The sequence below is a fragment of the Polyodon spathula genome, chromosome 15, assembly GCF_017654505.1.
Source record: "Polyodon spathula isolate WHYD16114869_AA chromosome 15, ASM1765450v1, whole genome shotgun sequence".
In the NCBI taxonomy this organism is placed as follows: Eukaryota; Metazoa; Chordata; class Actinopteri; order Acipenseriformes; family Polyodontidae; genus Polyodon; species Polyodon spathula.
Genome location: NC_054548.1, coordinates 5921958 through 5944586, shown reverse-complemented (window position 1 = coordinate 5944586; position 22629 = coordinate 5921958). Strand labels below are relative to the sequence as shown.

General features: G+C 36.6%; 1 protein-coding gene across 1 annotated transcript in view; it reads right to left on the bottom strand.

Moving 5' to 3' along the window:
* Positions 1-1465: 1465 nt before the first annotated feature.
* pibf1 (progesterone immunomodulatory binding factor 1) overlaps positions 1466-22629 on the bottom strand; it is a 45041-nt gene continuing 23877 nt past the window's right edge. Inside the window, exons 11-18 of the mRNA XM_041272643.1 lie at positions 18957-19122; positions 18183-18333; positions 16705-16795; positions 14908-15010; positions 12788-12918; positions 7924-8008; positions 4130-4297; positions 1466-3636 (exon numbers count right to left, since the gene is read on the bottom strand). Of these exons, the coding sequence (XP_041128577.1) occupies positions 3583-3636; positions 4130-4297; positions 7924-8008; positions 12788-12918; positions 14908-15010; positions 16705-16795; positions 18183-18333; positions 18957-19122 (949 nt within the window). The 3' untranslated portion in view covers positions 1466-3582. The remainder of the gene's footprint in view (positions 3637-4129; positions 4298-7923; positions 8009-12787; positions 12919-14907; positions 15011-16704; positions 16796-18182; positions 18334-18956; positions 19123-22629) is intronic.

The window sequence follows — 22629 nt, the reverse complement described above, 5'->3', positions numbered from 1 at the left end:
TAGGGGAGGAGTCAAGGCTCACGATTGGCAAGATGCAACGCCCAGAATATCACTGAGGAGAAAGTTATTAGGCTACATTATTTATTGCATTACTACGGGTAGAAGTTTAGTACTTTTTGATAGTAAAAAAAGATTCAGTCAACGTGCTTTAGAATTCTACACAGAACTGAGAATTTACACCAACACCATGTGATTAACAAAAACGGGAAAATAGTTGTATTAATTGCAAATTATACAACTTGTTAATTCATTATATATATATATATATATATATATATATATATATATATATATATATATATATATATATATATATATAATTCCAATGATAAGTAGTTTGAAAACCGCTATGCTAAATGTGTATGAAGTTCTGGACTCCCCAGCGTATATGGTGTGGGACTTGCTTATTTACAAAAATGAGCACGCTTAAGGGGACTTCCAGTGACAAGTATTGGTATGCCAAGCTTCCACTACTAACCGCAACAAGAAGCTCGGACATGCATCTCTTCTGGAGCTCTTAATGATAAAGGCATGCATTCCTATTTTTACATTCAGTGTAACGAATTAAGGCTCCTCGTGCGGAGCTTCAGAAATATTTCACACGTCTTTTTCTGAAGGCAGTAAGTCCACTTAGAAATGCGCTTGCCACATATGTTAGATCTTTGTTGAGGAGATGCTTTTTAAACCACTCCAACTTCCTGAATATATATTCTTTTGAATATATATATATATTTGGTAGACTTGCCAGATACACCTGGTAAGAAGAAATGTACACTACTGGCCGTCCACAGGTTTTCATTTCTTCTTAGTGTTTTATTAAACACAAGGGTTTTTAAATGTACACAAACTATCTAGCATATAAATAATAGCATATAAATAATCATTTTTAAACAATACATGTAAACAATTTAATAAATGTTGTTGAAATCAACTGTTTTGATTTTGGAATGATAGTGTGAATAATTTAAGTTATACACCCTCACCCCATACAATTGAGGCCATTGAAAAAAGAAAAAAAAAAGCCTGCATGATGTCCAGATCATGAGAAAATGTTAGGGTCTGGTTCCCTGAAATAGAAATGCAACCATTACCGAATGTAGAAAATAATGTAGAAAATAAAATTAGCTCCAGCAGGAGCTATGCAGCCTGGGGGAAGAGCACAGTCAGCTGACTTATGTTGCTGGATCTCCGGGAAGGAGTGACTCGAGCCACTGGCTTCATGCTGGGCACAAGGCCGCAGCAGAAAGTAACAAGCAACAGGCTGTAGTGTACCACAATACCCATAATTAGCATAACTACTTCAGCAATAAGTTTAATATCACATATAATTTGTGTAAAAACACAATAAAATGAGGAATATATACAGATTGAAGCAACAAGTACTTCTCTGAATAATGCTCTCTGATCAGGTCAGAGAGGCTTGGATCTGTGCGTGCAGTCCTTTTGTTCCCTTGGGGGTGGGGCCACAACTGCATCACAGGTTCGCTGAGCAGGTTTGGTATACAATTTTCAGGATTTGGGTCTTTAGGAGGTAAATACCCATTTGGTAATGGTTACATTTTATACTTGAAAGAGAACCATTCCGTTATCTCGTGTTCACGAGATAACGGAAATGCTTTTTCGTGATCACAAAATAGTTTATCTTGTGATCTCAAAAGAACAGACAATTGTCAGATTTTTGGTCTCAACGAGCCACTGTAAACCCAAAGACCTTGGCCACCCACTTTTCGAAAGGCTTTGGCACCGTGGCAGTAGTGTTTTCAGTCTATTACACCAGTACCAAAATAAAATATATGTTCATTGTAAATACATAATGCCTTGTTCTGATCTAATCAGAATTGCTATCTAAAAATCTGGACAAGTGTGGTTGCAATTATTTTTTTTTTTAAGTATTAAGTTTTTTTTTTTTTTTTTTTTTTACTAATGCTCAAAACAGATAAAATCAAGTGACTGAATGCTAAGCGCACTGTGAAAAGCTTTCAGTGTTGTCACTGGTAATAATGGCACACAGCAGCAGGGTACTTAGCTTGTCCTGGTGAGAGCTTAGTAAACAACAAAGTACCCTCTGACGCTGAACTGTAAACAGTATTATTTTACACTAAATCACTCTCAACAGGTGTGTGGTTTACCCTGCAGTGATGGTTATCATTCACTACAGCCAGCAGTAGGAGCAACACATAGTCTGCAAGAACATTACATAATGCTTAAACAATTAATTTTACAGTGCTTTGAATCTGCTGTTGGCATATAAAAAACAAACAAACATCCATCATAGTTATATCTACTAGAAACATGTTAAAATTAAACAGTTGGAATTACTGGATTGGTCCCAGCTATTAGTACTTGACTTGCAAGTGGTACACTGTAAATTAGTTATTCTGATCTATCAATAAATAAATTAAATAAATCTGGTACTAACAATGAGGCCTTAACACTTAGCTTTATAGGTTACATTACTTGGCTAGATCAATAAAACAGCACTATAGCACTGGCTTATTACATATTTGAAAAGTCCTTGCTAAAATCGTATTTATAAAAAGTACAATGTCCACCAACTGTGTTCATTTTTACACCAAAATATAATTTATTGGAATTTGTTTACTACAGTCATCCATAGTTTAAACATCTGTGCACACTGACTTCAATCAGAAAGCCATTTTATTTACATCCTGCACTGACCCTGCAGATAAACCCTGAACCTCCGCAAGCCTTCTTTTCACGGTCATGCTAAGCTGCAGGTATGTGTTCGTCTGCTCACCTCTAGCAACATGTTACGACGAGCACACTTATTGTATCCCAGTGATATAAGTTAATATTTTCAACACCGATTTATAAAGCAACAACCTTCTTTATATAAAATTTTAAAAGCACATGGGGTACTATACCTTTACATAATATGTGAGTGACAAACAGTAGGAACAACTCCATGTTTTGAGACCCCTACAAAAAACAACAACTGCCTTCTGTGCCGTTCACATACGCTTCTAATATTTAGATCATTTGGAAATACAATACCTTTTCATTGTTTATTTACCCGTTGAAGTGAGAGACGGTAATTGTGCACACTGTATCACAAAGCAATACCACATTTTCAATAATATTAAATCAGTTGTTACCTGAGAAAATGTATTTAAGTTCAACCATTACACATACATTTAAATAAATTAAAAAAAAAAAAGATATAATTTTCAGGCATTAACAGATCATTTATGAATATTATGTACAAATTAGTCAAACAAGTTTTTACACCCTCCCCACCATTACTAAAAAGACCTTTAAATAAATACAGGTTTTATAATGACAGTTCCCTGAAATAAATATTAACATTACACAGGGAAAACCATGTAGATCGCATCCAAAACTGTTTATTTAGTTTTCTATAAAATATGGTACATTCAGAAACACATGTTATTCTCTGTATTTTTTTACAACCACTATCCATAAAAATGTATATTCACACATTAAAAAAAAAAAAAAAAAACTATAACATTCTTGTCATGTAAAAAATAATCTTACCACACAGACTGATTTGATTTATTCATGATGCTTTTTTTGTTTTACATTTAAAAAAGTAGATAGAAATTATTTTTTCTGCTTCAGTTTTTTATACCACTCAGGAGGAGCCTCTCTGTTTGTCTGAAAAAACAAAGAATAACAAATTACAGAAGAAAAGAAAATGAAGTCGTCAGCTTGGCATGCGTGTCTCCTGCTTTCAAATGTGTATTCTTGTAGAACATTAAGGCTTTTTTCAAAATTCACATCCCGGTTTAGGAGGTTTCTAAATTCCAGCACATCTTATCTTGTGTACAGATGTCATCCCACGTAAGAACATGAAAACAACCGCTCTTTTTTATCTTTAATAGTTCTAAGTACAATGTTGTCTTTGTAATTTATAGTAAGTTAATGCTTTTATAATAAGAAACATAATTTTGCATAGCTGGAGGAGTCCAACATTGCTTAGCTGTCCTCTTGTCCAGATATGAAATCTATTTTACAATAAGCAACACCCTACACATGCATTAGAAAACTTAGAAAACTTATACGGTTCAGAAAGACGCCTGGGTGGTAAATGTTTGCAGCATTACTGTGGAATGCTCTCAGCCCATTCCCCACAGAAAGTCATACTTACAAACAAAGTTGGTTTGGGTTGGATATTTTCCTCTCCATCCATGCTGACAAATGCTTTTGGCACAAGTACTGCAGCCGCACTTGCAGCTTCGTTACGAGGATGAGGTAATCCATCGCCATAGCGTCGGGTATGCATGTTAATCAGAACCTGTTTCATTACAGATAATTCCTGGAAAATGAAAATTAGAAAATATGTTACCAGTAATCTGCGAACAATAAACATTCTACAAGAGCTAAATATGAACTCAGCTGTTTTAAAGTACAGAAAACAACACTGTTTATTTAAATGATATCAACCTATTTAATCTGTTTATAAAGATTATGTTGTGGTTTAAATGTTTAGAATTCTGTCATTGGGTGTGAGATCTACACGTCAGCAAAATTATACGTTTAGTTAGTGCTTACTGCTTCCAGTGAGGAAACAGTTTCTAATGATTATAAAAATGAAATGCAGTATTTTATATACAGTAGAAATATATTTGATTGAAACCACCTGCACTACAAGAGCACAGTTAATTGAAGTTTGACAGCATATGTGTAGTAATGAATTTACTCAAAGCAGTTTTCACTGAATTTGAAGTTAGCATCTCAAATGCTTTACAAGATAACAGCAGTTGAAATAGTGGCGACAAAATGACAATATTTTTCCTGGTAAATTTCCTTCACAAATAAAATTACTTGAATACCTTGTAAGACATGGTAAACGATATCATTGCAAGCATCCAGCCTCATTGCTAAAGATTCTTGGTCATTTAATATTACTATTTAGCACACTTCAGCCATATGTGCTGGCATGTAAAACAGCTCAACTGCAGCACAGCTGTTTAAAAGGACTGCAAGCTTTATGCCAACATGTTGCTTAAAGTTGTGAAGTCGGCAAATATGTTGCCAAGACGCATAGAGAGAATTCTTCGTTGAAAATAGGTCAGATACACAGATAACAAACTGCATGTCCAGCTAAGGATTTATTCATGTGATGTTTTGTAACTGTACAAATCATTCCGTCACTTCTACTAGGTGAAAAAAAGGAAGGTCGACACAAAAAGTAAATAAATGGTCGACTACATTCTTCAATAAAAACAAAAAAAACCCATCCAATCAAACAAACAAAATACACATGGGCCAAACCTTAATAGAGAAAAACGTGGGAACATAGTAACAAGGGAAGAGACTGGTCATACATGTACTGTAGGTTTTATTCAAGGTTAACTACTGACCAGTGATCATACAGGTTAAGTAGCAGAACTACTTCACACCCACTTTAGGTTAAAACAGGGATTTTCAACCAGGGGTATGTCTAAGGGTCAGAGGGGATATGCAGGCCAACTATAATGATCTTGAACTGACTTTTTTAACGGTATTATATATTCTCTAAACCACTATGTATACTTATTTAATCTTTTGTTTAATCACATTTTCCATGTGTACGCAGGCGTGATTTCCATATATAGGTGAAGCAGGCGTATGGCGATGGTGCCTAGGGAGCGCTCTGTGCTGCTCATGATCTTTGCGGTTTTCAACTTGTCGTATCAGTGAAGCAGTGTTTCTGGGTTTTGTTTTTAAATATGAATGCTCCGGTAAACATAAATCATAAATCACAATACAATAGTTTGACGTTTTTTGTTTTATTTATTAACACGGCTGCATTTTAGTAACAGCAATAGCGGCTGTTTGAATACGTGTTTGGTGTTTGAAATTGATACATATCTTACTTGCAAAAGAAAAGCAAAAAGGAAGAAAACACAAGCGTACAGAGAGTGCAAAGCGACAAAATTATACAGAGTCCCTTTGGATAATTTTTACGCTGTCGTTAATAAAAGTGTACTATTGTCAGTAATGAATTTTATCTTGAGGTTAATGTTTTTGATAGGCTACTATAAGCATTTTAAAATGGCAAACAATTATAATAAGGTTGTAAGTAAATAGTACTGATAAACATTTACAGTGCAGACTATTTTAAATTATTTCTAATGACTGCCCAATAGAAAGCAAATACAAGTGTTTCCAAAGATTCCTACATACTGTCTTTTAATTCTGTGCGCCCAAAGACATGTAATTAAGTTGAAGAATGAAGCCTACTGTTTGGTTTTTATTGTCTCAGCAGTTTGTCAGTCCCAGACTGTTGTGAAAAATTATATATTACATAAACGAGAGAAAAAAGGAATGTGTTAATGTCACAAAGACTGCCGGAGTGGGTGACGTCAGACTAGCAACAGGAAAAAAACGACAGAGAGGTGGAGTTTGGTGGAGCTGAGCGAATGGTTTCGCTAAGCATTTAATAAATGAACAGACAGCCAGAAAATAAACGGTTGTAACAAACACAAAAACCACACATGACACGGCACTTGTCGCCAAAACAAAAAGACAAACAAAACAGACTATACAGACAAAACACGGTGAGCAGATATTTAACTAATTATTACTTTTACAATTACCGCCGTCTCCAATCCCGTTCTCCACTCACTGAACACACAGCCCAGAGTGGGTGAAAACATGCAGCTTTTATGCAGCTGTACCAAGACTCAATTGCGAATCAATCATTCAACTGGAGTCTCGGTACAACTGCACGTGAATTAATAAAGTGCAATTCCCCGTGCTCACATAGTATTACTTTTTACTTGCACGTGAAGTGCTGTGCAATCCTTGTGCCTAAATATAAATATACATTTTAAACACTCATGTTACACAGACCCGTTTATATCCTGTGTACCAATGACTATACACCAACATTAAAACACAACACATAACACAAAATACACACAGGGGCGGGCACTTTACCACAGTTAACCAGATTATTCTGCCTTTTATTGCAACTGTGGTACCAATCAGTGAGCGGAAATTGTAAAAGGGCACTTTAGCAGAAAAAAAAAAGAAAACCCCCTGGGTTTAAAATAAATGTTTAACAAACTTGTGTTTCCTTAAAAAAAAAAAAAAAAACATTCTACGGCAATCTGAAAAACAACTTTGTGATTTTATTGTACGTGTTTTTCTAAGCAGTTCACTTTGAACCGGTTTTAAACCTGTTGCATCAGTCAGACGATTATTAGTTGTCATGGATTTGAAATTCTTTTCATTCATTTGTCAGAATTCTAACTGGTTTCTGCCAATTTTGGAAGACAGTTTCATTGGGTGTACAACTGTACTAAAGGAGCCACCACCTGGTCATTAAATGTGTAAAAACTGCTTCAGGCTTGGAGGTTGTTTTGTAATCTAACAACTTGAACACTGTAAATTATTCAATGCTGTGAACATGTATTTGTTGGTACAGTTGAGTTTTAATATCCTAATAGTAAATGAAGATACATGGTTGTTTTAGAAAGGTTATTTTTGTCCAACTGATAAATGGCAAAGTTTCTAGTCAGGTTCAGTAAGCAGCACATTTGGTTTTATTTTTACATGTTTGTTGTACGATGCACCGACGTTATGAATACTTCTAAATCCTGCATGTGAGATCAGACAATGGATTATGATCTTAAGTCGATCAATGCTTTTTCTTCTGGTTGAGTCCCAGCCTTGGCCTGTTATACCAGTGGTTTTACATATTATGTTATAAACACACTGTTTGTAATAGATTCTTTGATGATAACACTGCTCTGCCTTGTACAGTGTTTGGATGGGCTTTCTAAACAAATCGTATCTGTTAATAGCACCAGTCAAAACCACATTTCCTAAGCAAGGACTACAAAGAACGCATTACATGTGAATGTGTGTGAAATCTGCCAATTATTAAAAGATCACTCTCAAGGGAATGCAAAAGACAGGCACGCAGCTGAACTAGTAGTGCAAAATCATTACCTCACGGTGGTTCAGAAGACGCTCTAAATCTGCCGCCATGTTATTCTTGACTCTCTGCAAATCAGTTCTCTCTTTCTTTAAGGTACTGAAAAACAAAACAAAAAACATCATAAATAAATTATGGCTGACAATTAAATTGCCGTTAACTTCTGTAATTAACATGTTCATTTCTTTGGAGATTAATGTTTTTAACACACTTTAATCACACTCCTCTGTTTTGACCCTCTTAGCATACCGTAATTTATTCCTTGCAGCACCATTTTTGAATAGATGGAACGTCATGAGTGCAGTCAGTGTCTGCATGGAAATTTAGTCATATAACTGCATTATGGAGCAAAGTACGAAAAGTACAATACTATAATATTTACAATTAAGGAGAATAACCGTTACTCAATGAATGCTTTGTTTTATTTAGAACATTTTAAGATATGAATAAAAGATAATGCTTTTTTTGTTTTAAAATAGCAATGAAAATCAGTAAAAGATACAATTTAAAAGTTAACTGATAAGAAAATATATAGTATAATTTGAAATGCATTAAGGTGAGTAATAAACTGACTCCATTGTGATTTAGCAATTGGTTCAAACAATTTAAACAGCAATTGCTAGAGTTTTCTGTTTAATTCTGTGTAAATAAATATAAAACTATAAAGAATGGCAACAATATGATTCCAGAAATAGGACAATTTTTTGGATAATAATAATAATAATAATAATAATCTTGAATGAGATGGATGCAGTAATTGTATCAATTACATATGCGATTAAAACCAAGATTAATTGCTTGACAGAATAAATGGATCTTCTTGATGCTATTATATGCAGTATGTTATCTGAATTTGTATGTTAAAAGAAAAGCTCAGTAGTCATGTTTCATTTAACACATCCTGCAGTGACTTAACTAGCCCAGCTTCATGGGTACTGAACAAACTGTCCCATGTTACGCAGGTCTGCTCTGTTTGTATGTATAATATGAAATGTGTATGTGTAGGTTATACGAAAACAAAGAACCAAAATGTGTAGCTCTTATCAATGAGGAGAACGTACCACATAGTGCTCTTGATGTTTATTTAAAGCAAGCAAGGAAATGACAGTATATCAGATTGTAATTCAAAAGTAACACATGAGAGAAGGACTTATGGAAAAGTGAGCTGATTTTATGTTTGTATTGTTCATGAAAGTAAAAAATACATACACAAATAAACATTGTGGTTAGCCATTTCATTAATATAGTATGAAACTGTGTTCTTATGTTCATCCAGTTATTCTGAACTTCCCTGCAAAAGGCTCTTTATCCTTCCTTGGCAATTCTCCCAACCCATTACCTGTGCACTAAACCTTGAGGGTGACTCAATAAACAAGTTACAACAGAAACCTCAAAAGTAACTGCTTTGCATGCCTAGATTCAATGAGTGAAAGATTGTCTCAGGGGTTCATACTCCTACTCATGGTGCTGGTTTTATTGTCGAACAATGAAAGTTATGATTTGTCACCTTTTGGATGAATTAAAAAGGACATGGAACATAAGGGTGTGTTGGTGGCTCCTCTTTGGCAATAAGGGCAAAAATCAGATACCAGCCCGGGATAACACAACAGTACCGACTACACAAAATCATAATATTTTATTGATGAAAAATTATTATTTGCCCTTTCACAATAATAATAATAAAGTTTAATTTATTAATCAGATTTAGAGACTTGGTACACAAATAATAATTACTGTAGCACATTGGTATATTAAGATACACCACTGCTGAGATCAAATTAATAGACCTCTTCCTCGAACGATTTATTTTAATGTACTATACATTTTGAGGTTCAGTCATGTTCATTAGAGCAATGTTTCTCAAACCTTTTTTCTCACGACCCAGTGGAGGAAAAACACTTAACCCTGCGACCCAAAACAACATCTTATGTCTAGTTTTCATAAAATCACAATAAAGCCTGGGCAATAGATACTAGCTAGCTTTAACCACTGCACTTTAAATAATCATTAAAATTAGAGATTGACGTTACTTGTATAACATTTTTAAATTCAGTAAAAAAAAAAAAACGATGACGATCACGTAAGTTTTACTTACCTAATGTGACGGATGGGCTTGCCTGCTGTTCATGATCTCACTCCAATCTGGATCACAGGATGAAAGCGCTACTCACATGTCAGGCGCGCTGTTGAGTCCATTTCTTTCTTTTTTTTTTTAACCTTGTCAAAGTCAAAAATCCCAGTTCGCACATGTAGGTTGTTCTGAATAGCAGCAACAATAGAACACTAATCTTAACAGTGGATATTCTTTGAAAACACTGATCCAAAATGATGACGAATGTAATGTCTTGTGGCGTGTTTTCAGTGTGCTATCACAGGTGAGTGGCAGCAACTCGTTTTCTTGCTCAGACATCAAGTTTAGCTCCATTATTGATTCAGGATTTTTGAAAGCAAGGATCTTTCACCCAAAGCTTTTCCTTCAGATTTAAAACCCCTCTGCAGGAAAGTAGCGACTAAAACTGTCAGACAGAGCAGCGGGATGTAACTCTATGACACTTTTAATGTCATTCACTTTTTCTTCACTGATGCTGTTCTCCTCAGTGTGTTGTAACAGTGTTGGGAACGTAGTATCTGGGACGATAACTTTTTAGTTGTGCTTGCCACAGTACTAACAACTTTTGGAATGCTTGTGTATGCTCGCAATGTCAGAATAAATCATTGCCTCTTCCTTCTAACTTTAAAATTGAGTTTGTTTAAAATTGAGAAAATGTCAGTGAGATATGACCAATTGGCATCGTCAAATAAATTTGCCAAGTTAGACTGTTAATCTACCAGAAAAATGTGAATCTCATTCCTGAGTTCGTACATCCTTGTTAGCACGCTGCCCCTCGTCAGCAACCGTACTTCAGTGTGAAACAGTAAATGAGTGTGCTCCGCTCCCATTTCTGAGCATAATGTTTCAAAAAGCCTGCTTTTCAGCGAGCTTCCTTTAATGAAATGAACAATTTTCACTACTTTCTACAAAAATATAAACTGTTGGTCCCATGTTTCATGAGCTGAAATAAAAGATCCCAGAAATTTTCCATAAGCACAAAAAGCTTTTTACTCCTCTCAAATTTTGTGCACAAATTTGTTTACATCCCTGTTAGTGAGCATTTCTCCATTGCCAAGATAATCCACTCACCTGACAGGTGTGGCATATCAAGAAGCTGATTAAACAGCATGATAATTACACAGGTGCACCTTGTGCTGGGGACAATAAAAGGCCACTCTAAAATGTGCAGTTTTGTAACACAACACAATGCCACAGATGTCTCAAGTTTTGAGGGAGCGTGCAATTGGCATGCTGACTGCAGGAATGTCCACCAGAGCTGTTGCCAGAGAATTGAATGTTCATTTCTCTACCATAAGCCATCTCCAACGTCGTTTTAGAGAATTTGGCAGTACGTCCAACCGGCCTCACAACCGCAGACCATGTTTAACCACGCCAACCCAGGACATCCACATCCGGCTTCTTCACCTGCGGAATCATCTGAGACCAGCCACTTGGACAACTGATGAAACTGTGGGTTTGCACAACCGAAGAATTTCTGCACAAACTGTCAGAAACCGTCTCAGTGAAGCTCATCTGCATGCTTGTCGTTCTCACCAGGGTCTTGACCTGACTGCAGTTCGGCGTCTTGACTGACTTCAGTGGGCAAATGCTCACCTTCGATGGCCACTGGCATGCTGGAGAAGTGTGCTCTTCACAGGTGAATCCCGGTTTCAACTGTACCGGGCAGATGGCAGACAGAGTGCATTGCGTTGTGTGGACGAGCGGTTTGCTGATGTGACGAGATCCTGAGGCCCATTGTCGTGCCATTCATCTGCCGCCATCACCTCATGTTTCAGCATGATAATGCACGGCCCCATGTCGCAAGGATCTGTACACAATTCCTGGAAGCTGAAAATGTCCCAGTTCTTACACACCAGACATGTAATCATTTGAGCATGTTTGGGATGCTCTGGATCGACGTGTACGACAGTATTTCAGTTCCCGCCAATATCCAGCAACTTCACACTGCCATTGAAGAGGAGTGGACAACATCCAAAAGGCCACAATCAACAGCATTATCAAATATGCAAAGGAGATGCGTCATGCTGCATGAGGCAAATGGTGGTCACACCAGATACTAACTGGTTTTCTGATCCATGCTCCTACCTTTTTATTTATTTATTTATTTTTAAGGTATCTGTGACCAACAGATGCATATCTGTATTCCCAGTCATGTGAAATCCATAGATTAGGGCCTAATGAATTTATTTCAATTGACCGATTTCCTTATACAAACTGTAGCTCAGTAAAATCTTTGAAATTGTTGCATGTTGCGTTTATATTTTTGTTCAGTGTATTTATTCATTCCAACCAGGCCATAAAATTAGTTAATTGCCTCTTAGCAGCTTCAACTAACTACACTAGAACCTGCTTGGAGTGGATCTGACCTCGGGGGCCAGAGTTGAGTACCACTGATCTAAATAGCAGTGGACTTTAATTCTGCTGCCTATTAACCCCACTGATCAACCAAGAAAAGATTATGAGAACACACACCCACAAAAGGGAAATATTTCTGCAAAGGAGCTGGGTTAACAGAAGAATAATGAAATCCTGGTATTTCAGAAAGTTAAGTCCCTATAAAATCAGTAATAATGAAATGAATTTAAAACTTCAACACATTTGTACATTTTGAATCAAGTTTATTGTCAAACCGATATTTTAGTCATGAGGAGTTTATGCTGTTATATTCATCTTTATAAAAACAGCTAAGGAAATGTATAGGTTGGGGAAAAAACAACTCACAAATGTTAAATGACCAATAAAACTTAAACGCTGTTGGTGTTTACCTGACATCATTCTCCAGCTGTGAAACACACTCTTTCAGAGCCTGGATCTGGGAGTCCTTTTGACGAACTGTTTCTATTAGATAGCTGTATGGTTGCTGTGCTTGGTTCAAGAGGTGATTAGCTCTCTCCAGCTAGAAGAAAGAATTGGAAAAGCTATCTAAAGAGAAACAAAACATATGCCATAGCTATTTAAACCCTACAACACATAATGTTTAACTACGCATGGCCTTACTGGTCTATGTATTGGCCCACAATAACTGCAAACTACTAAAGCTGGCCAACACTGACAGCACAGAAATCATGTTTCTGGGATAAAGACTAGACTGGGTTAAGAAGGCCAATTCAGATGTGCTGAATGCACATTAGTTGTGTGTATAGGGTAGTTAACTTAAGCAGACTTTGTAACAAAGCTCATTAATTTTATTATTTAAGAACACTCTTATTTTTGGGCTATTTGAACTTAGATGTCAGTTTAAATAAAAAATACATGTACAATTATAAGCCACAATAAATGGAAAGGTAATGAGTAATCTGTATTATTATAATTAATCTGAGAAGTTTTTAACAAAGTCAAACATTTGTTACCTGTCCTTCAAAAACGAAACTGTCTAAAATCTGTGACTACTTTTAGAGATACATGGTTAGCCCAAAATGTTGTTTTTTGGACAATTTTCCATCTCTTATTCACCAGTCAAATCACTGGCCTTTTTAAATACTAAAAGTGACAGCTGCTTGAAAAGGAGGTACTTTGAAACAGCTGCAAGTTCAGCAACAGTCCCTGTCTGTCAATTACTGCTCTTGCCTTTGTATAAAAGGTTCAGTGTTTCCGTATCCCACTAGATGTTTTTCTTCACCTGTACAGTCTGCACCATTCCTTAGTTTGGTAAAAAAAAAAAAAAAAAAAATCCAGTTCTCCACTTGTATCAAACTAAACAATACACACAATGAACTACACCGCATTACAGTTACGTTTTCTCTGGGTCAAAGACACTTTTATTTGGTTTCCTAGCTACTGTAATCTACAGGCAAACAGATATGAACATGAATATGCACCAAGGCATTATAAAAACATTTTCTGCCAATACAAGCACTAATGAGGTTGTGCTGCAATATTTACATTGCAGAAAAAAGGCTAGCAACTGTTTCCATTACTCGTATTTGATATCACTGAGTGCTAACACATGCAGTCTAATCCACTCAAATGACATTTGGTGTATTTGTTGCATTGTTTTACTGATTGTCTTCTTAAAAAGAGTGGGATGTGTTTCATGCCTTCAAGTGAGGTCATTACCAACACAATCCAACTTTATAAGCCCTAATAAATATTCTCTTTACAAGCCTTAATAAATATTCTCATTAATGCAACCAAATTAAAGTGATAAATGTAAATATAAAAGAATTGCTGGGTCATTCAATCTCAAGTGGACCAAGAGGGGGTTGCTTGACCACTTTACATCAATTCACTTTTGTTGGAAAGTCCTTCAAATGCATCGACAAAACGTAGGTCAAAAGGTCATTGATCTTGCCATTTTCACTACTTTCAGAAATGTTCTGACACACAGGGCATGCACCTAAGACCTCGACTGGAAAACTAAACGTTTTCCAGCCTATCTCAATATAGTTTATGTATCATTAACCAATAAAGGTGTAATAACCCTGCTGCAATTCCTAGGATTTAACTTGAGAGAATCATAAAATACAGTTATCTAAAAAAGAGGAAGACAACAGCAGAAAGTTAAACTCGTAGGCAATAGACAAGCAGCAGTGGAGTTTACAGCAAGCACTGGAAGAACCTCGTGAACTGCATTGCAAAGTTCTTTATGGGGTCTTTAACAGAAAGTGTGCTAAACAAACAGGTGCTTAACAAAATAAACACCTCCAACCAGCTTAACCAGCTCAGATTCTGAAAAGTTATTTTGAGGATCTACCATTAGTGCATGTCTAGTCTTCAGAATACACTAACCTTTCTTTCTTTTATCTCTTCATAAATTTGGGTTGGAGCCGAATTGGCAACAGAAAGAAAATGTTGTTGAGGTAAATGTTAGTTTGAATGTTTTGTGAGAGTATTGAAACCCATTTTAGTATGTTTGTAGTAATGTGATTATTATGAAATCGCTTACCTCTTGAGATACGTGTTTAGTCTGGGCACTCTGTCGTTCCAAGTCTCTCCTCAGTAAGGTGTTCTGCTTCTCTAGCTGCAGTAACCTTCTGGCTAGATGAACACTGTATCAAAGATGCAGACAGCAGTAAAAACAAATACAATCTAATAAATAATATATTTGACTTAGCACAATATAAAATCACAGACTTGGATAAAAACAAAATCTGTCTCCGTCTGTCTAAAACATGTGACGTGCCGCATGCAAACCAGAGGCCTCTCTCTCTAACCTACTTACAAATACCTAGTTTACACAAGACAAACATATAAGCTGCTTTTATACTATTAAAATCTACCAAAAGCTTAGCTTGCTCAACTGGAATTCTACCATGCTTGTGACAGGTTAAAGTATATGTAAATGTAGTTGAAACAGCTGTAGTAAAAACAGCTTAAATGTCAGTATGCAACCATACCATTTGTTTCTGAGGCTATTTGTTTAGATTAAGTGAAAACAAACAAATAAACCAAGCAAACAAAAAGCTTGCATTGTCAATACTTATTAGATCCAAATGTAGAACAACCACCTGTACCCCATGTAGGAAATAATAAAACTAATAATATACTGAACATGATAAAAAGAGGCCAACTCAAATTAAACCTCCAACATTAGTAAACTGACCTAGCCATTGATATATCTGGCCATTATGTGAAGAAGCAATGCAGTTGTATTATGCAGGTTTTGCACCACTGACTATGTATATTTATTTTACATGCTGAAGTTTATTTATTTTAAACCATGTTGTTGTTTTGCTTCCTGAGGTACACTAGTGCTTGCAGGTGATATTTAAAACCATCTGTTGCTGCAGTAATAAGCAGGAGTGTGCCTGTTTAGTTCACTGTGTGAGTGAGCAGCAAAAAGTTTTAGAATCAGAAAGATTGTGCGCCGGCAGCCAAAACTAGAGAAACTAGGGAAAAAAAAAAATGTAAACAAACAAACTTGTAAGCCAACAAAGCATGTTCAAAAAAAAAAAAAAAAAAGATATGGAAAAAATGTACAAAACTAATATTACAACATTTAACCCCATTTTGGGGCACTGCAGTTAGTAAGATAACTTTTAAATGAGCAAGACATTCCAAAACATTACACAAAAATACAAAACAGAACATAAACATGTGTGTTCAAATACTTTGTTTATACTGCTATTTAAAGCAAAAGCACATACCTCACTAAAACCAGAATATCTTGTTTGAAGGTTTCAAAACTTGACAGATGTGTTCAGGTTTAATCAAGCTTACATGGCAGTGGTCGAAAACAAATGTTCCCTTTCAATGGAATGACAACCATTACCAAATGGGGAAAAAGCCCTCTCTGACTGCCAATCACTGAGCATATATAAAAAAGCTGCCCTATCAGGGCACTGCTGTTAGGGGGACATCCCTCCCACCTCCTGCTGAAGAGGTACATCATCACAGTAACATATCGCCATTTTCTCTCTCACTTCACTGAGACAGGTCACAGATTGCTTTGAGCTTTCTTGTCTGAATTTGGCCAATTTGTTGGTTTATACCCTCAAATTTCTTTATATCCATGGCCACGGAGGTCACCTCCAAATTCTCACGCCTTTTGGCTTACCGTCAGCGCCCAAGGTGGCAGCTTTTTTATATATGCTCAGTGATTGACGGTCAGAGAGGGCTCTTTCCCATTCGGTAATGGTTGTCATTCTCTTTCAGGGAACCAGGGTTATGGTAATAACCTAACGTTTCATCTTGTTTCAGTTGATATAATCTGATTAAAAAAGAAAAACCTAAAAAGACCCACCTCTGTTTAAGGCGCCTTTTAGCTGTTGTCGGAACATTAGCTCCGTATCCATAAGAAAAGAGAACTCTCTCTGCTTCATCCTCATTCTCCACTGCAAGAAGCAATTCAGAATTATTGGACAGTGTAAAAATTTAGAAAACAAAAAACGCTGAAACAAAGGACTAGGGTCGAATAAAATATTTACTATTGAAGTTGTTTCACCATTTAATACAACTATCAAAAAGGACATATTTGCAGAAATTAACTTTTTTTTTTTTTTTTGCTAAATTACACTATGTAACGCAATTTTTGTTCCTGGGTAGTAAGTGTTATTTCCTAATTGCTTATGCCTCAAAAGTATAGAAAATGGCTATTATTCCCCACAAACTTTGCTTTTGTGACCAGGACAGTGATATTTCAAAATATCACTATTTCCAATGGGAAAACGGGCAAATGTGTGTCTTTTCGTTCACATAAATACTGTAAATACAGTATAATCATAAATCTCGAAAAACTACTCACTTTTAAATCTTTTGTAGTCATTTTTGTATTACTTTAGTATAAATACATGTTAATTTGGATTCATATGTTGTTTTTTTCTGACTTTATGTGAACGAAAAGACACACATTTGCCCGTTTTCCCATTGGAAATAGTGATATTTTGAAATATCACTGTCCTGGTCACAAAAGCAAAGTTTGTGGGGAATAATAGCCATTTTCTATACTTTTGAGGCATAAGCAATTAGGAAATAACACTTACTACCCAGGAACAAAAAACAAACAAAAAAATTGTTACACGGTGTTATTATTCTCCCACCGCACTATGTGGACTGAATCCTATGTAGGCCCACTTGTGCAATTTTGCTCTTTGTATCAATGTTTTTTATGTTGTTTAGTATTGTCGCACGGCTGGAGTTAGAATTCCCTTTCTTGATGAGATAAGGGGGGAATGTGGTCAGGTGCTAATTGATCTATTGATTAGAAAATTAGCCCTGGCACAAGCTGGTTTACAAGCCTGGAGGCAAATGTCTGTGTGAGATGAGTTGACTGGGAATCGTCACGACTCGTGTGTTAACCAGGGTCACCAAAACATGGAAGGGAAACCGTATTATCTTGACAACTGTGTGTAACCAGGATCACTAGTACTGGAAAGAATAGGAAAATATAACAATTATGTGGCACTAACATTAAAAAAATGTATGCGAAAGTATAAAAATACCCTTAACAATGAGCACAAAGGCACCAACACATGTGTGTGTTTCTGAAGTGAATGTGCACAGCATGCAGCTATTTTACCACCTTAAGCCAACGCCAGGTCTTAGACACAAATATCTGTAGTAAAACAGTATTGCATGAAAATTAAGTTAGCTCAATACTGATCAAACTACCTCACCAAGCACAGGTTTAAAAAGTGGGAAATCATTAACAACCTGCCAAGCTGGGAAAAGAAAATTACAAGTAAATCACAAGTGCTTGTATCTTTAATTTTTATAACCTACTTTCTGCAGCTTGCATGGTAACATCATCAAGCTCTTGTTCTAATTTTTCGTAGGTTTCCAGTCGAGCTTGATATTCAGAATTCTGTGCCTGCAGCTCAGTAATGCGCTTCTCTGTCAAAGTCTGAAGACTATAAAACTCTTTTGTCAAGACCTGTTTGGAAAAAATATTAGAATACAGCTTTGTGTTTGTCTAACAGATGAATAAGGACATCTGAGGATGAGTATACAACTTTCAATTTAATAGATAACTAACAATACATATTAAATTATGGCAAAATCCCTATCAAACAGCTTTTCATTTACAATTGATAATCAAACTGAATAATAAATAACAAATAAATAAAATATAGCAACAAGATAGCTGTTTCAGTACCAATAGAGGACTACCTTGATCAATATATTCTACATGTTTAGTATTTCAGACAATTAAGAAATTACTACAGATCAAATAAAGTCAAAAGTTTCATTTTGATTAATAGGAACAATGGGAATACATTGATTAATAGGAACAATGGGAATACATTGATTAATAGGAACAATGGGAATACATTGATTAATAGGAACAATGGGAATACATTGATTAATAGGAACATGATCTGTAATCCATTATGACAAGAAAACCAGCTTAAGGGAAATAGTGTTTAATGCCAGGACTTGAAAGTAAATATAGGATGCACTAAAGAAATGGATTAAAATAACTAACAAATTATTCATGTTGGCAAAAACAATGGTTACCTGGCTGAAAGTTAATTTAAAAATAAATTGTAAACTTGCCTCCAATTTTTTCTGGTGTTTCTCACACTCTAATTGGCACTGACTGAGATTTTTGGCCGTTTCCTCCTGTATCATCTGAGCGCGCTCAGCTTCAAAGGATTTGAACTTGACTTGGTTGAGCAACTCAGCAACCCGGCTGTCTGTTCCCAGCTGAAGCTGTCTGAACCTGGAAGAAGAATGGCAGGCATTATAAATGGGGCTAAATCAACTCAACCTGAACAAAGGTTTTATCAGGTTGCTCGGAATGTCTGCTGGGAATTGTCTTGAATCTTTCTGGTACGTGTCCTTAGTGTGGTTACATTAATATTCTGGCTGAGCTGGAATCGAAGAGGACATATTACAGGACACATTCCGAAATGCATTTGGTAGCGTTTACACCAGCAAAATTTTCCGGAATACGTGCAGAATCTTCCGGAAACACACCTCAATTTTCACCAACCGGTACCACATTTAAATACACACTGTAGATACAATAGGAGGAATGTGCTTTAAATGCTATGCATGTGTCAGTGTTTAAACGTTTAAACCATATCTACACACACACACACACACCCTTCTTATATTACGTTCTGATATAGTGACAGCCCTGGTTAGTATTTTTCAAGCAAAGAACCCCTAATCCAAATAAGTAAATATTTAACATCAAAGACTTAAACTACAAGTATAAAAAAAAAAAAAAAAAAAAAAAAAAGTATATTTTTAAAAAATCATTATTATAAACACACACACCAAAGTATATACTGAATTTAATCCTGTTCAGTTAAACTCTAATATTTAATTTTAAACATTAGTGATTAATTAGGTCAGTTAAAAAATTCATTTCCAGTCACATTTTAAATAAAGGTAACAACCTTACACAGAATTTTCGAACATTTTTTTTTTTAGGTCACCAATTTTTATTTTTTTTACATCGTTTTTTAGAATAGCAATTATTTTTAGGCTCAGCTCACCGCTAACACCCAGCACTGACTCTGGAGTGGCGAACACACGCTGTCCTCTGAAGCGTGTGCCGTCAGCCGACCGCTTCTTTTCACACTGCAGACCCGTACAGCTACAGCACTGGAGAACAATGCAGCCCTGGGCAACTTACAGGCAAGCCCGCAGGTGCCCGGCCATACTACAGGGGTTGCTGGCGCGCGGTGAGCCAAGGACACCCTGGCCGACCAGTTTACAGCTGAAAAGTTCCCCTTGCTCACACAGTCAATGGCTATATTTTGCTAGCCATGCTCCAAGGTCTTTCCTCTGTTTAAATCTTGTCTACTCATATTATTTTTTAAATGTCCAATTCCAATAAATCACAGCACAAACACCACTTGATTACCAGGGTTGCTGTTGAAAAAATAGGGCCAATCAAAACATTGATATATTCGTAAATCCATTAGCTGTGGAGTTTCATAACCTTTAAAAAGCCATGTTTTGTGTCCAAGTAAATGAACATGTTTAAGCAAGGTTCTACAACCAAGTGCACAGAATGTCTAAAACGCATGGCTCTGTATTTTGTGTTTCTTTGTGCCTATACTTAATGAAATAAAATTAGCTAGAAACTAGTCAAATCAATGCCAACATCCCGGTTTTTGAGCATGTGACATTAGACTGCAACGAATTTGGAACCAAAATGCATTTAATAAAAACAAAACAATGGCACAATGAGTAACCATTTAACTTTATATTGTGGATATACTTCATCTAAATATAACAGGGATGAGGCTGGGTGCGAACCAGCCACCCGGCACACAGCAAGCATCTTAACCATAACGGCAGTGCATCAAACAACACTGCTCATTACATACGCAGAAATATCAGGCACTAGCCCCTATTTACTGGCTAGTTTTTTGTTGTTATTTTCTTCCCCCAATAGGGTTCTCAGTGGGAAGCATAACGGCTTCTAACTCAACAAGTTGTGGTTTCTATCCAAAGCAAAGACTGGCAAGTACGGTTCAAAGACCTGCAGTACGGATACTTCTGCGGCACCAACTGAAACTTTGGAGAATATAAACAAACTGAAAAGCCAAGAGAGCTTGCTTTAAAAGGGTACAAATAGGCCAAGTTTACAATTACAACATGATCACCTACTACTACAGCAATTAAAGCAAGTGATTATACATACTTTATATGAAATTACTGTGTGGAAAATCCAAGTGCCGCCAATGGGGGAAAAACAGGACCTTTCAGTATTTATAAGAACATAAGAAGAACATAAAGTTTACAAATGAGAGGAGGTCATTCGGCCCATCTTGCTTGTTTGGTTGTTTGTAGCTTATTGATCCCAGAATCTCATCAAGCAGCTTCTTGAAGGATCCCAGGGTGTCGGCTGCAACAACACTACTGGGGAGCTGGTCCCAGACCCTCACAATCCACTGTTAAAGGGTAATAACCAATGCTTTAAAAACCATGTTCTTACCAGTCATAAGCAGAACATGCTTGCAAGTCCCTTCTTTTCCGGTGCTAAGAATGATAACTTGAATCGAGTGATGCCAATGTTTTCTGCCACAACACTGTAGATTAATTCCCTGTGCAGGAGGTACAGTGGCTTGCGAAAGTATTGACCCCCTTTGGCATTTTTTCTATTTTGTTGCCTTACAACCTGGAATTAAAATTGATCTTTTGGGGGTTTATATAATTTGATTTACACAACATGCCTACCACTTTGAAGATGCAAAATATTTTTTATTGTGAAACAAACAAGAAATAAGACAAAAAAAAACAGAAAACTTGAACGTGCATAAGTATTCACCCCCCCAAAGTCAATATTTTGTAGAGCCACCTTTTGCAGCAATTACAGCTGCAAGTCTCTTGGGGTATGTATCTATAAGCTTGGCACATCTAGCCACTGGGATTTTTGCCCATTCTTCAAGGCAAAACTGCTCCAGCTCCTTCAAGTTGGATGGGTTCCGCTGGTGTACAGCAATCTTTAAGTCATACCACAGATTCTCAATTGGATTGAGGTCTGGGCTTTGACTAGGCCATTCCAAGACATTTAAATGTTTCCCCTTAAACCACTCGAGTGTTGCTTTAGCAGTATGCTTAGGGTCATTGTCCTGCTGGAAGGTGAACCTCCGTCCCAGTCTCAAATCTCTGGAAGACTGAAACAGGTTTCCCTCAAGAATTTCCCTGTATTTAGTGCCATCCATCATTCCTTCAATTCTGACTAGTTTCCCAGTCCCTGCCGATGAAAAACATCCCCACAGCATGATGCTGCCACCACCATGCTTCACTGTGGGGATGGTGTTCTTGGGATGATGAGAAGTGTTGAGTTTGCGCCAGACAGAGCGTTTTCCTTGATGGCCAAAAAGCTCAATTTTAGTCTCATCTGACCAGAGTACCTTCTTCCAAATGTTTGGGGAGTCTCCCACATGCCTTTTGGCGAACACCAAACGTGTTTGCTTATTTTTTTCTTTAAGCAATGGCTTTTTTCTGGCCACTCTTCCGTAAAGCCCAGCTCTGTGGAGTGTACGGCTTAAAGTGGTCCTATGGACAGATACTCCAATCTCCGCTGTGGAGCTTTGCAGCTCCTTCAGGGTTATCTTTGGTCTCTTTGTTGCCTCTCTGATTAATGACCTCCTTGCCTGATCCGTGAGTTTTGGTGGGTGGCCCTCTCTTGCCAGGTTTGTTGTGGTGCCATATTCTTTCCATTTTTTAATAATGGCTTTAATGGTGCTCTGTGGGATGTTCA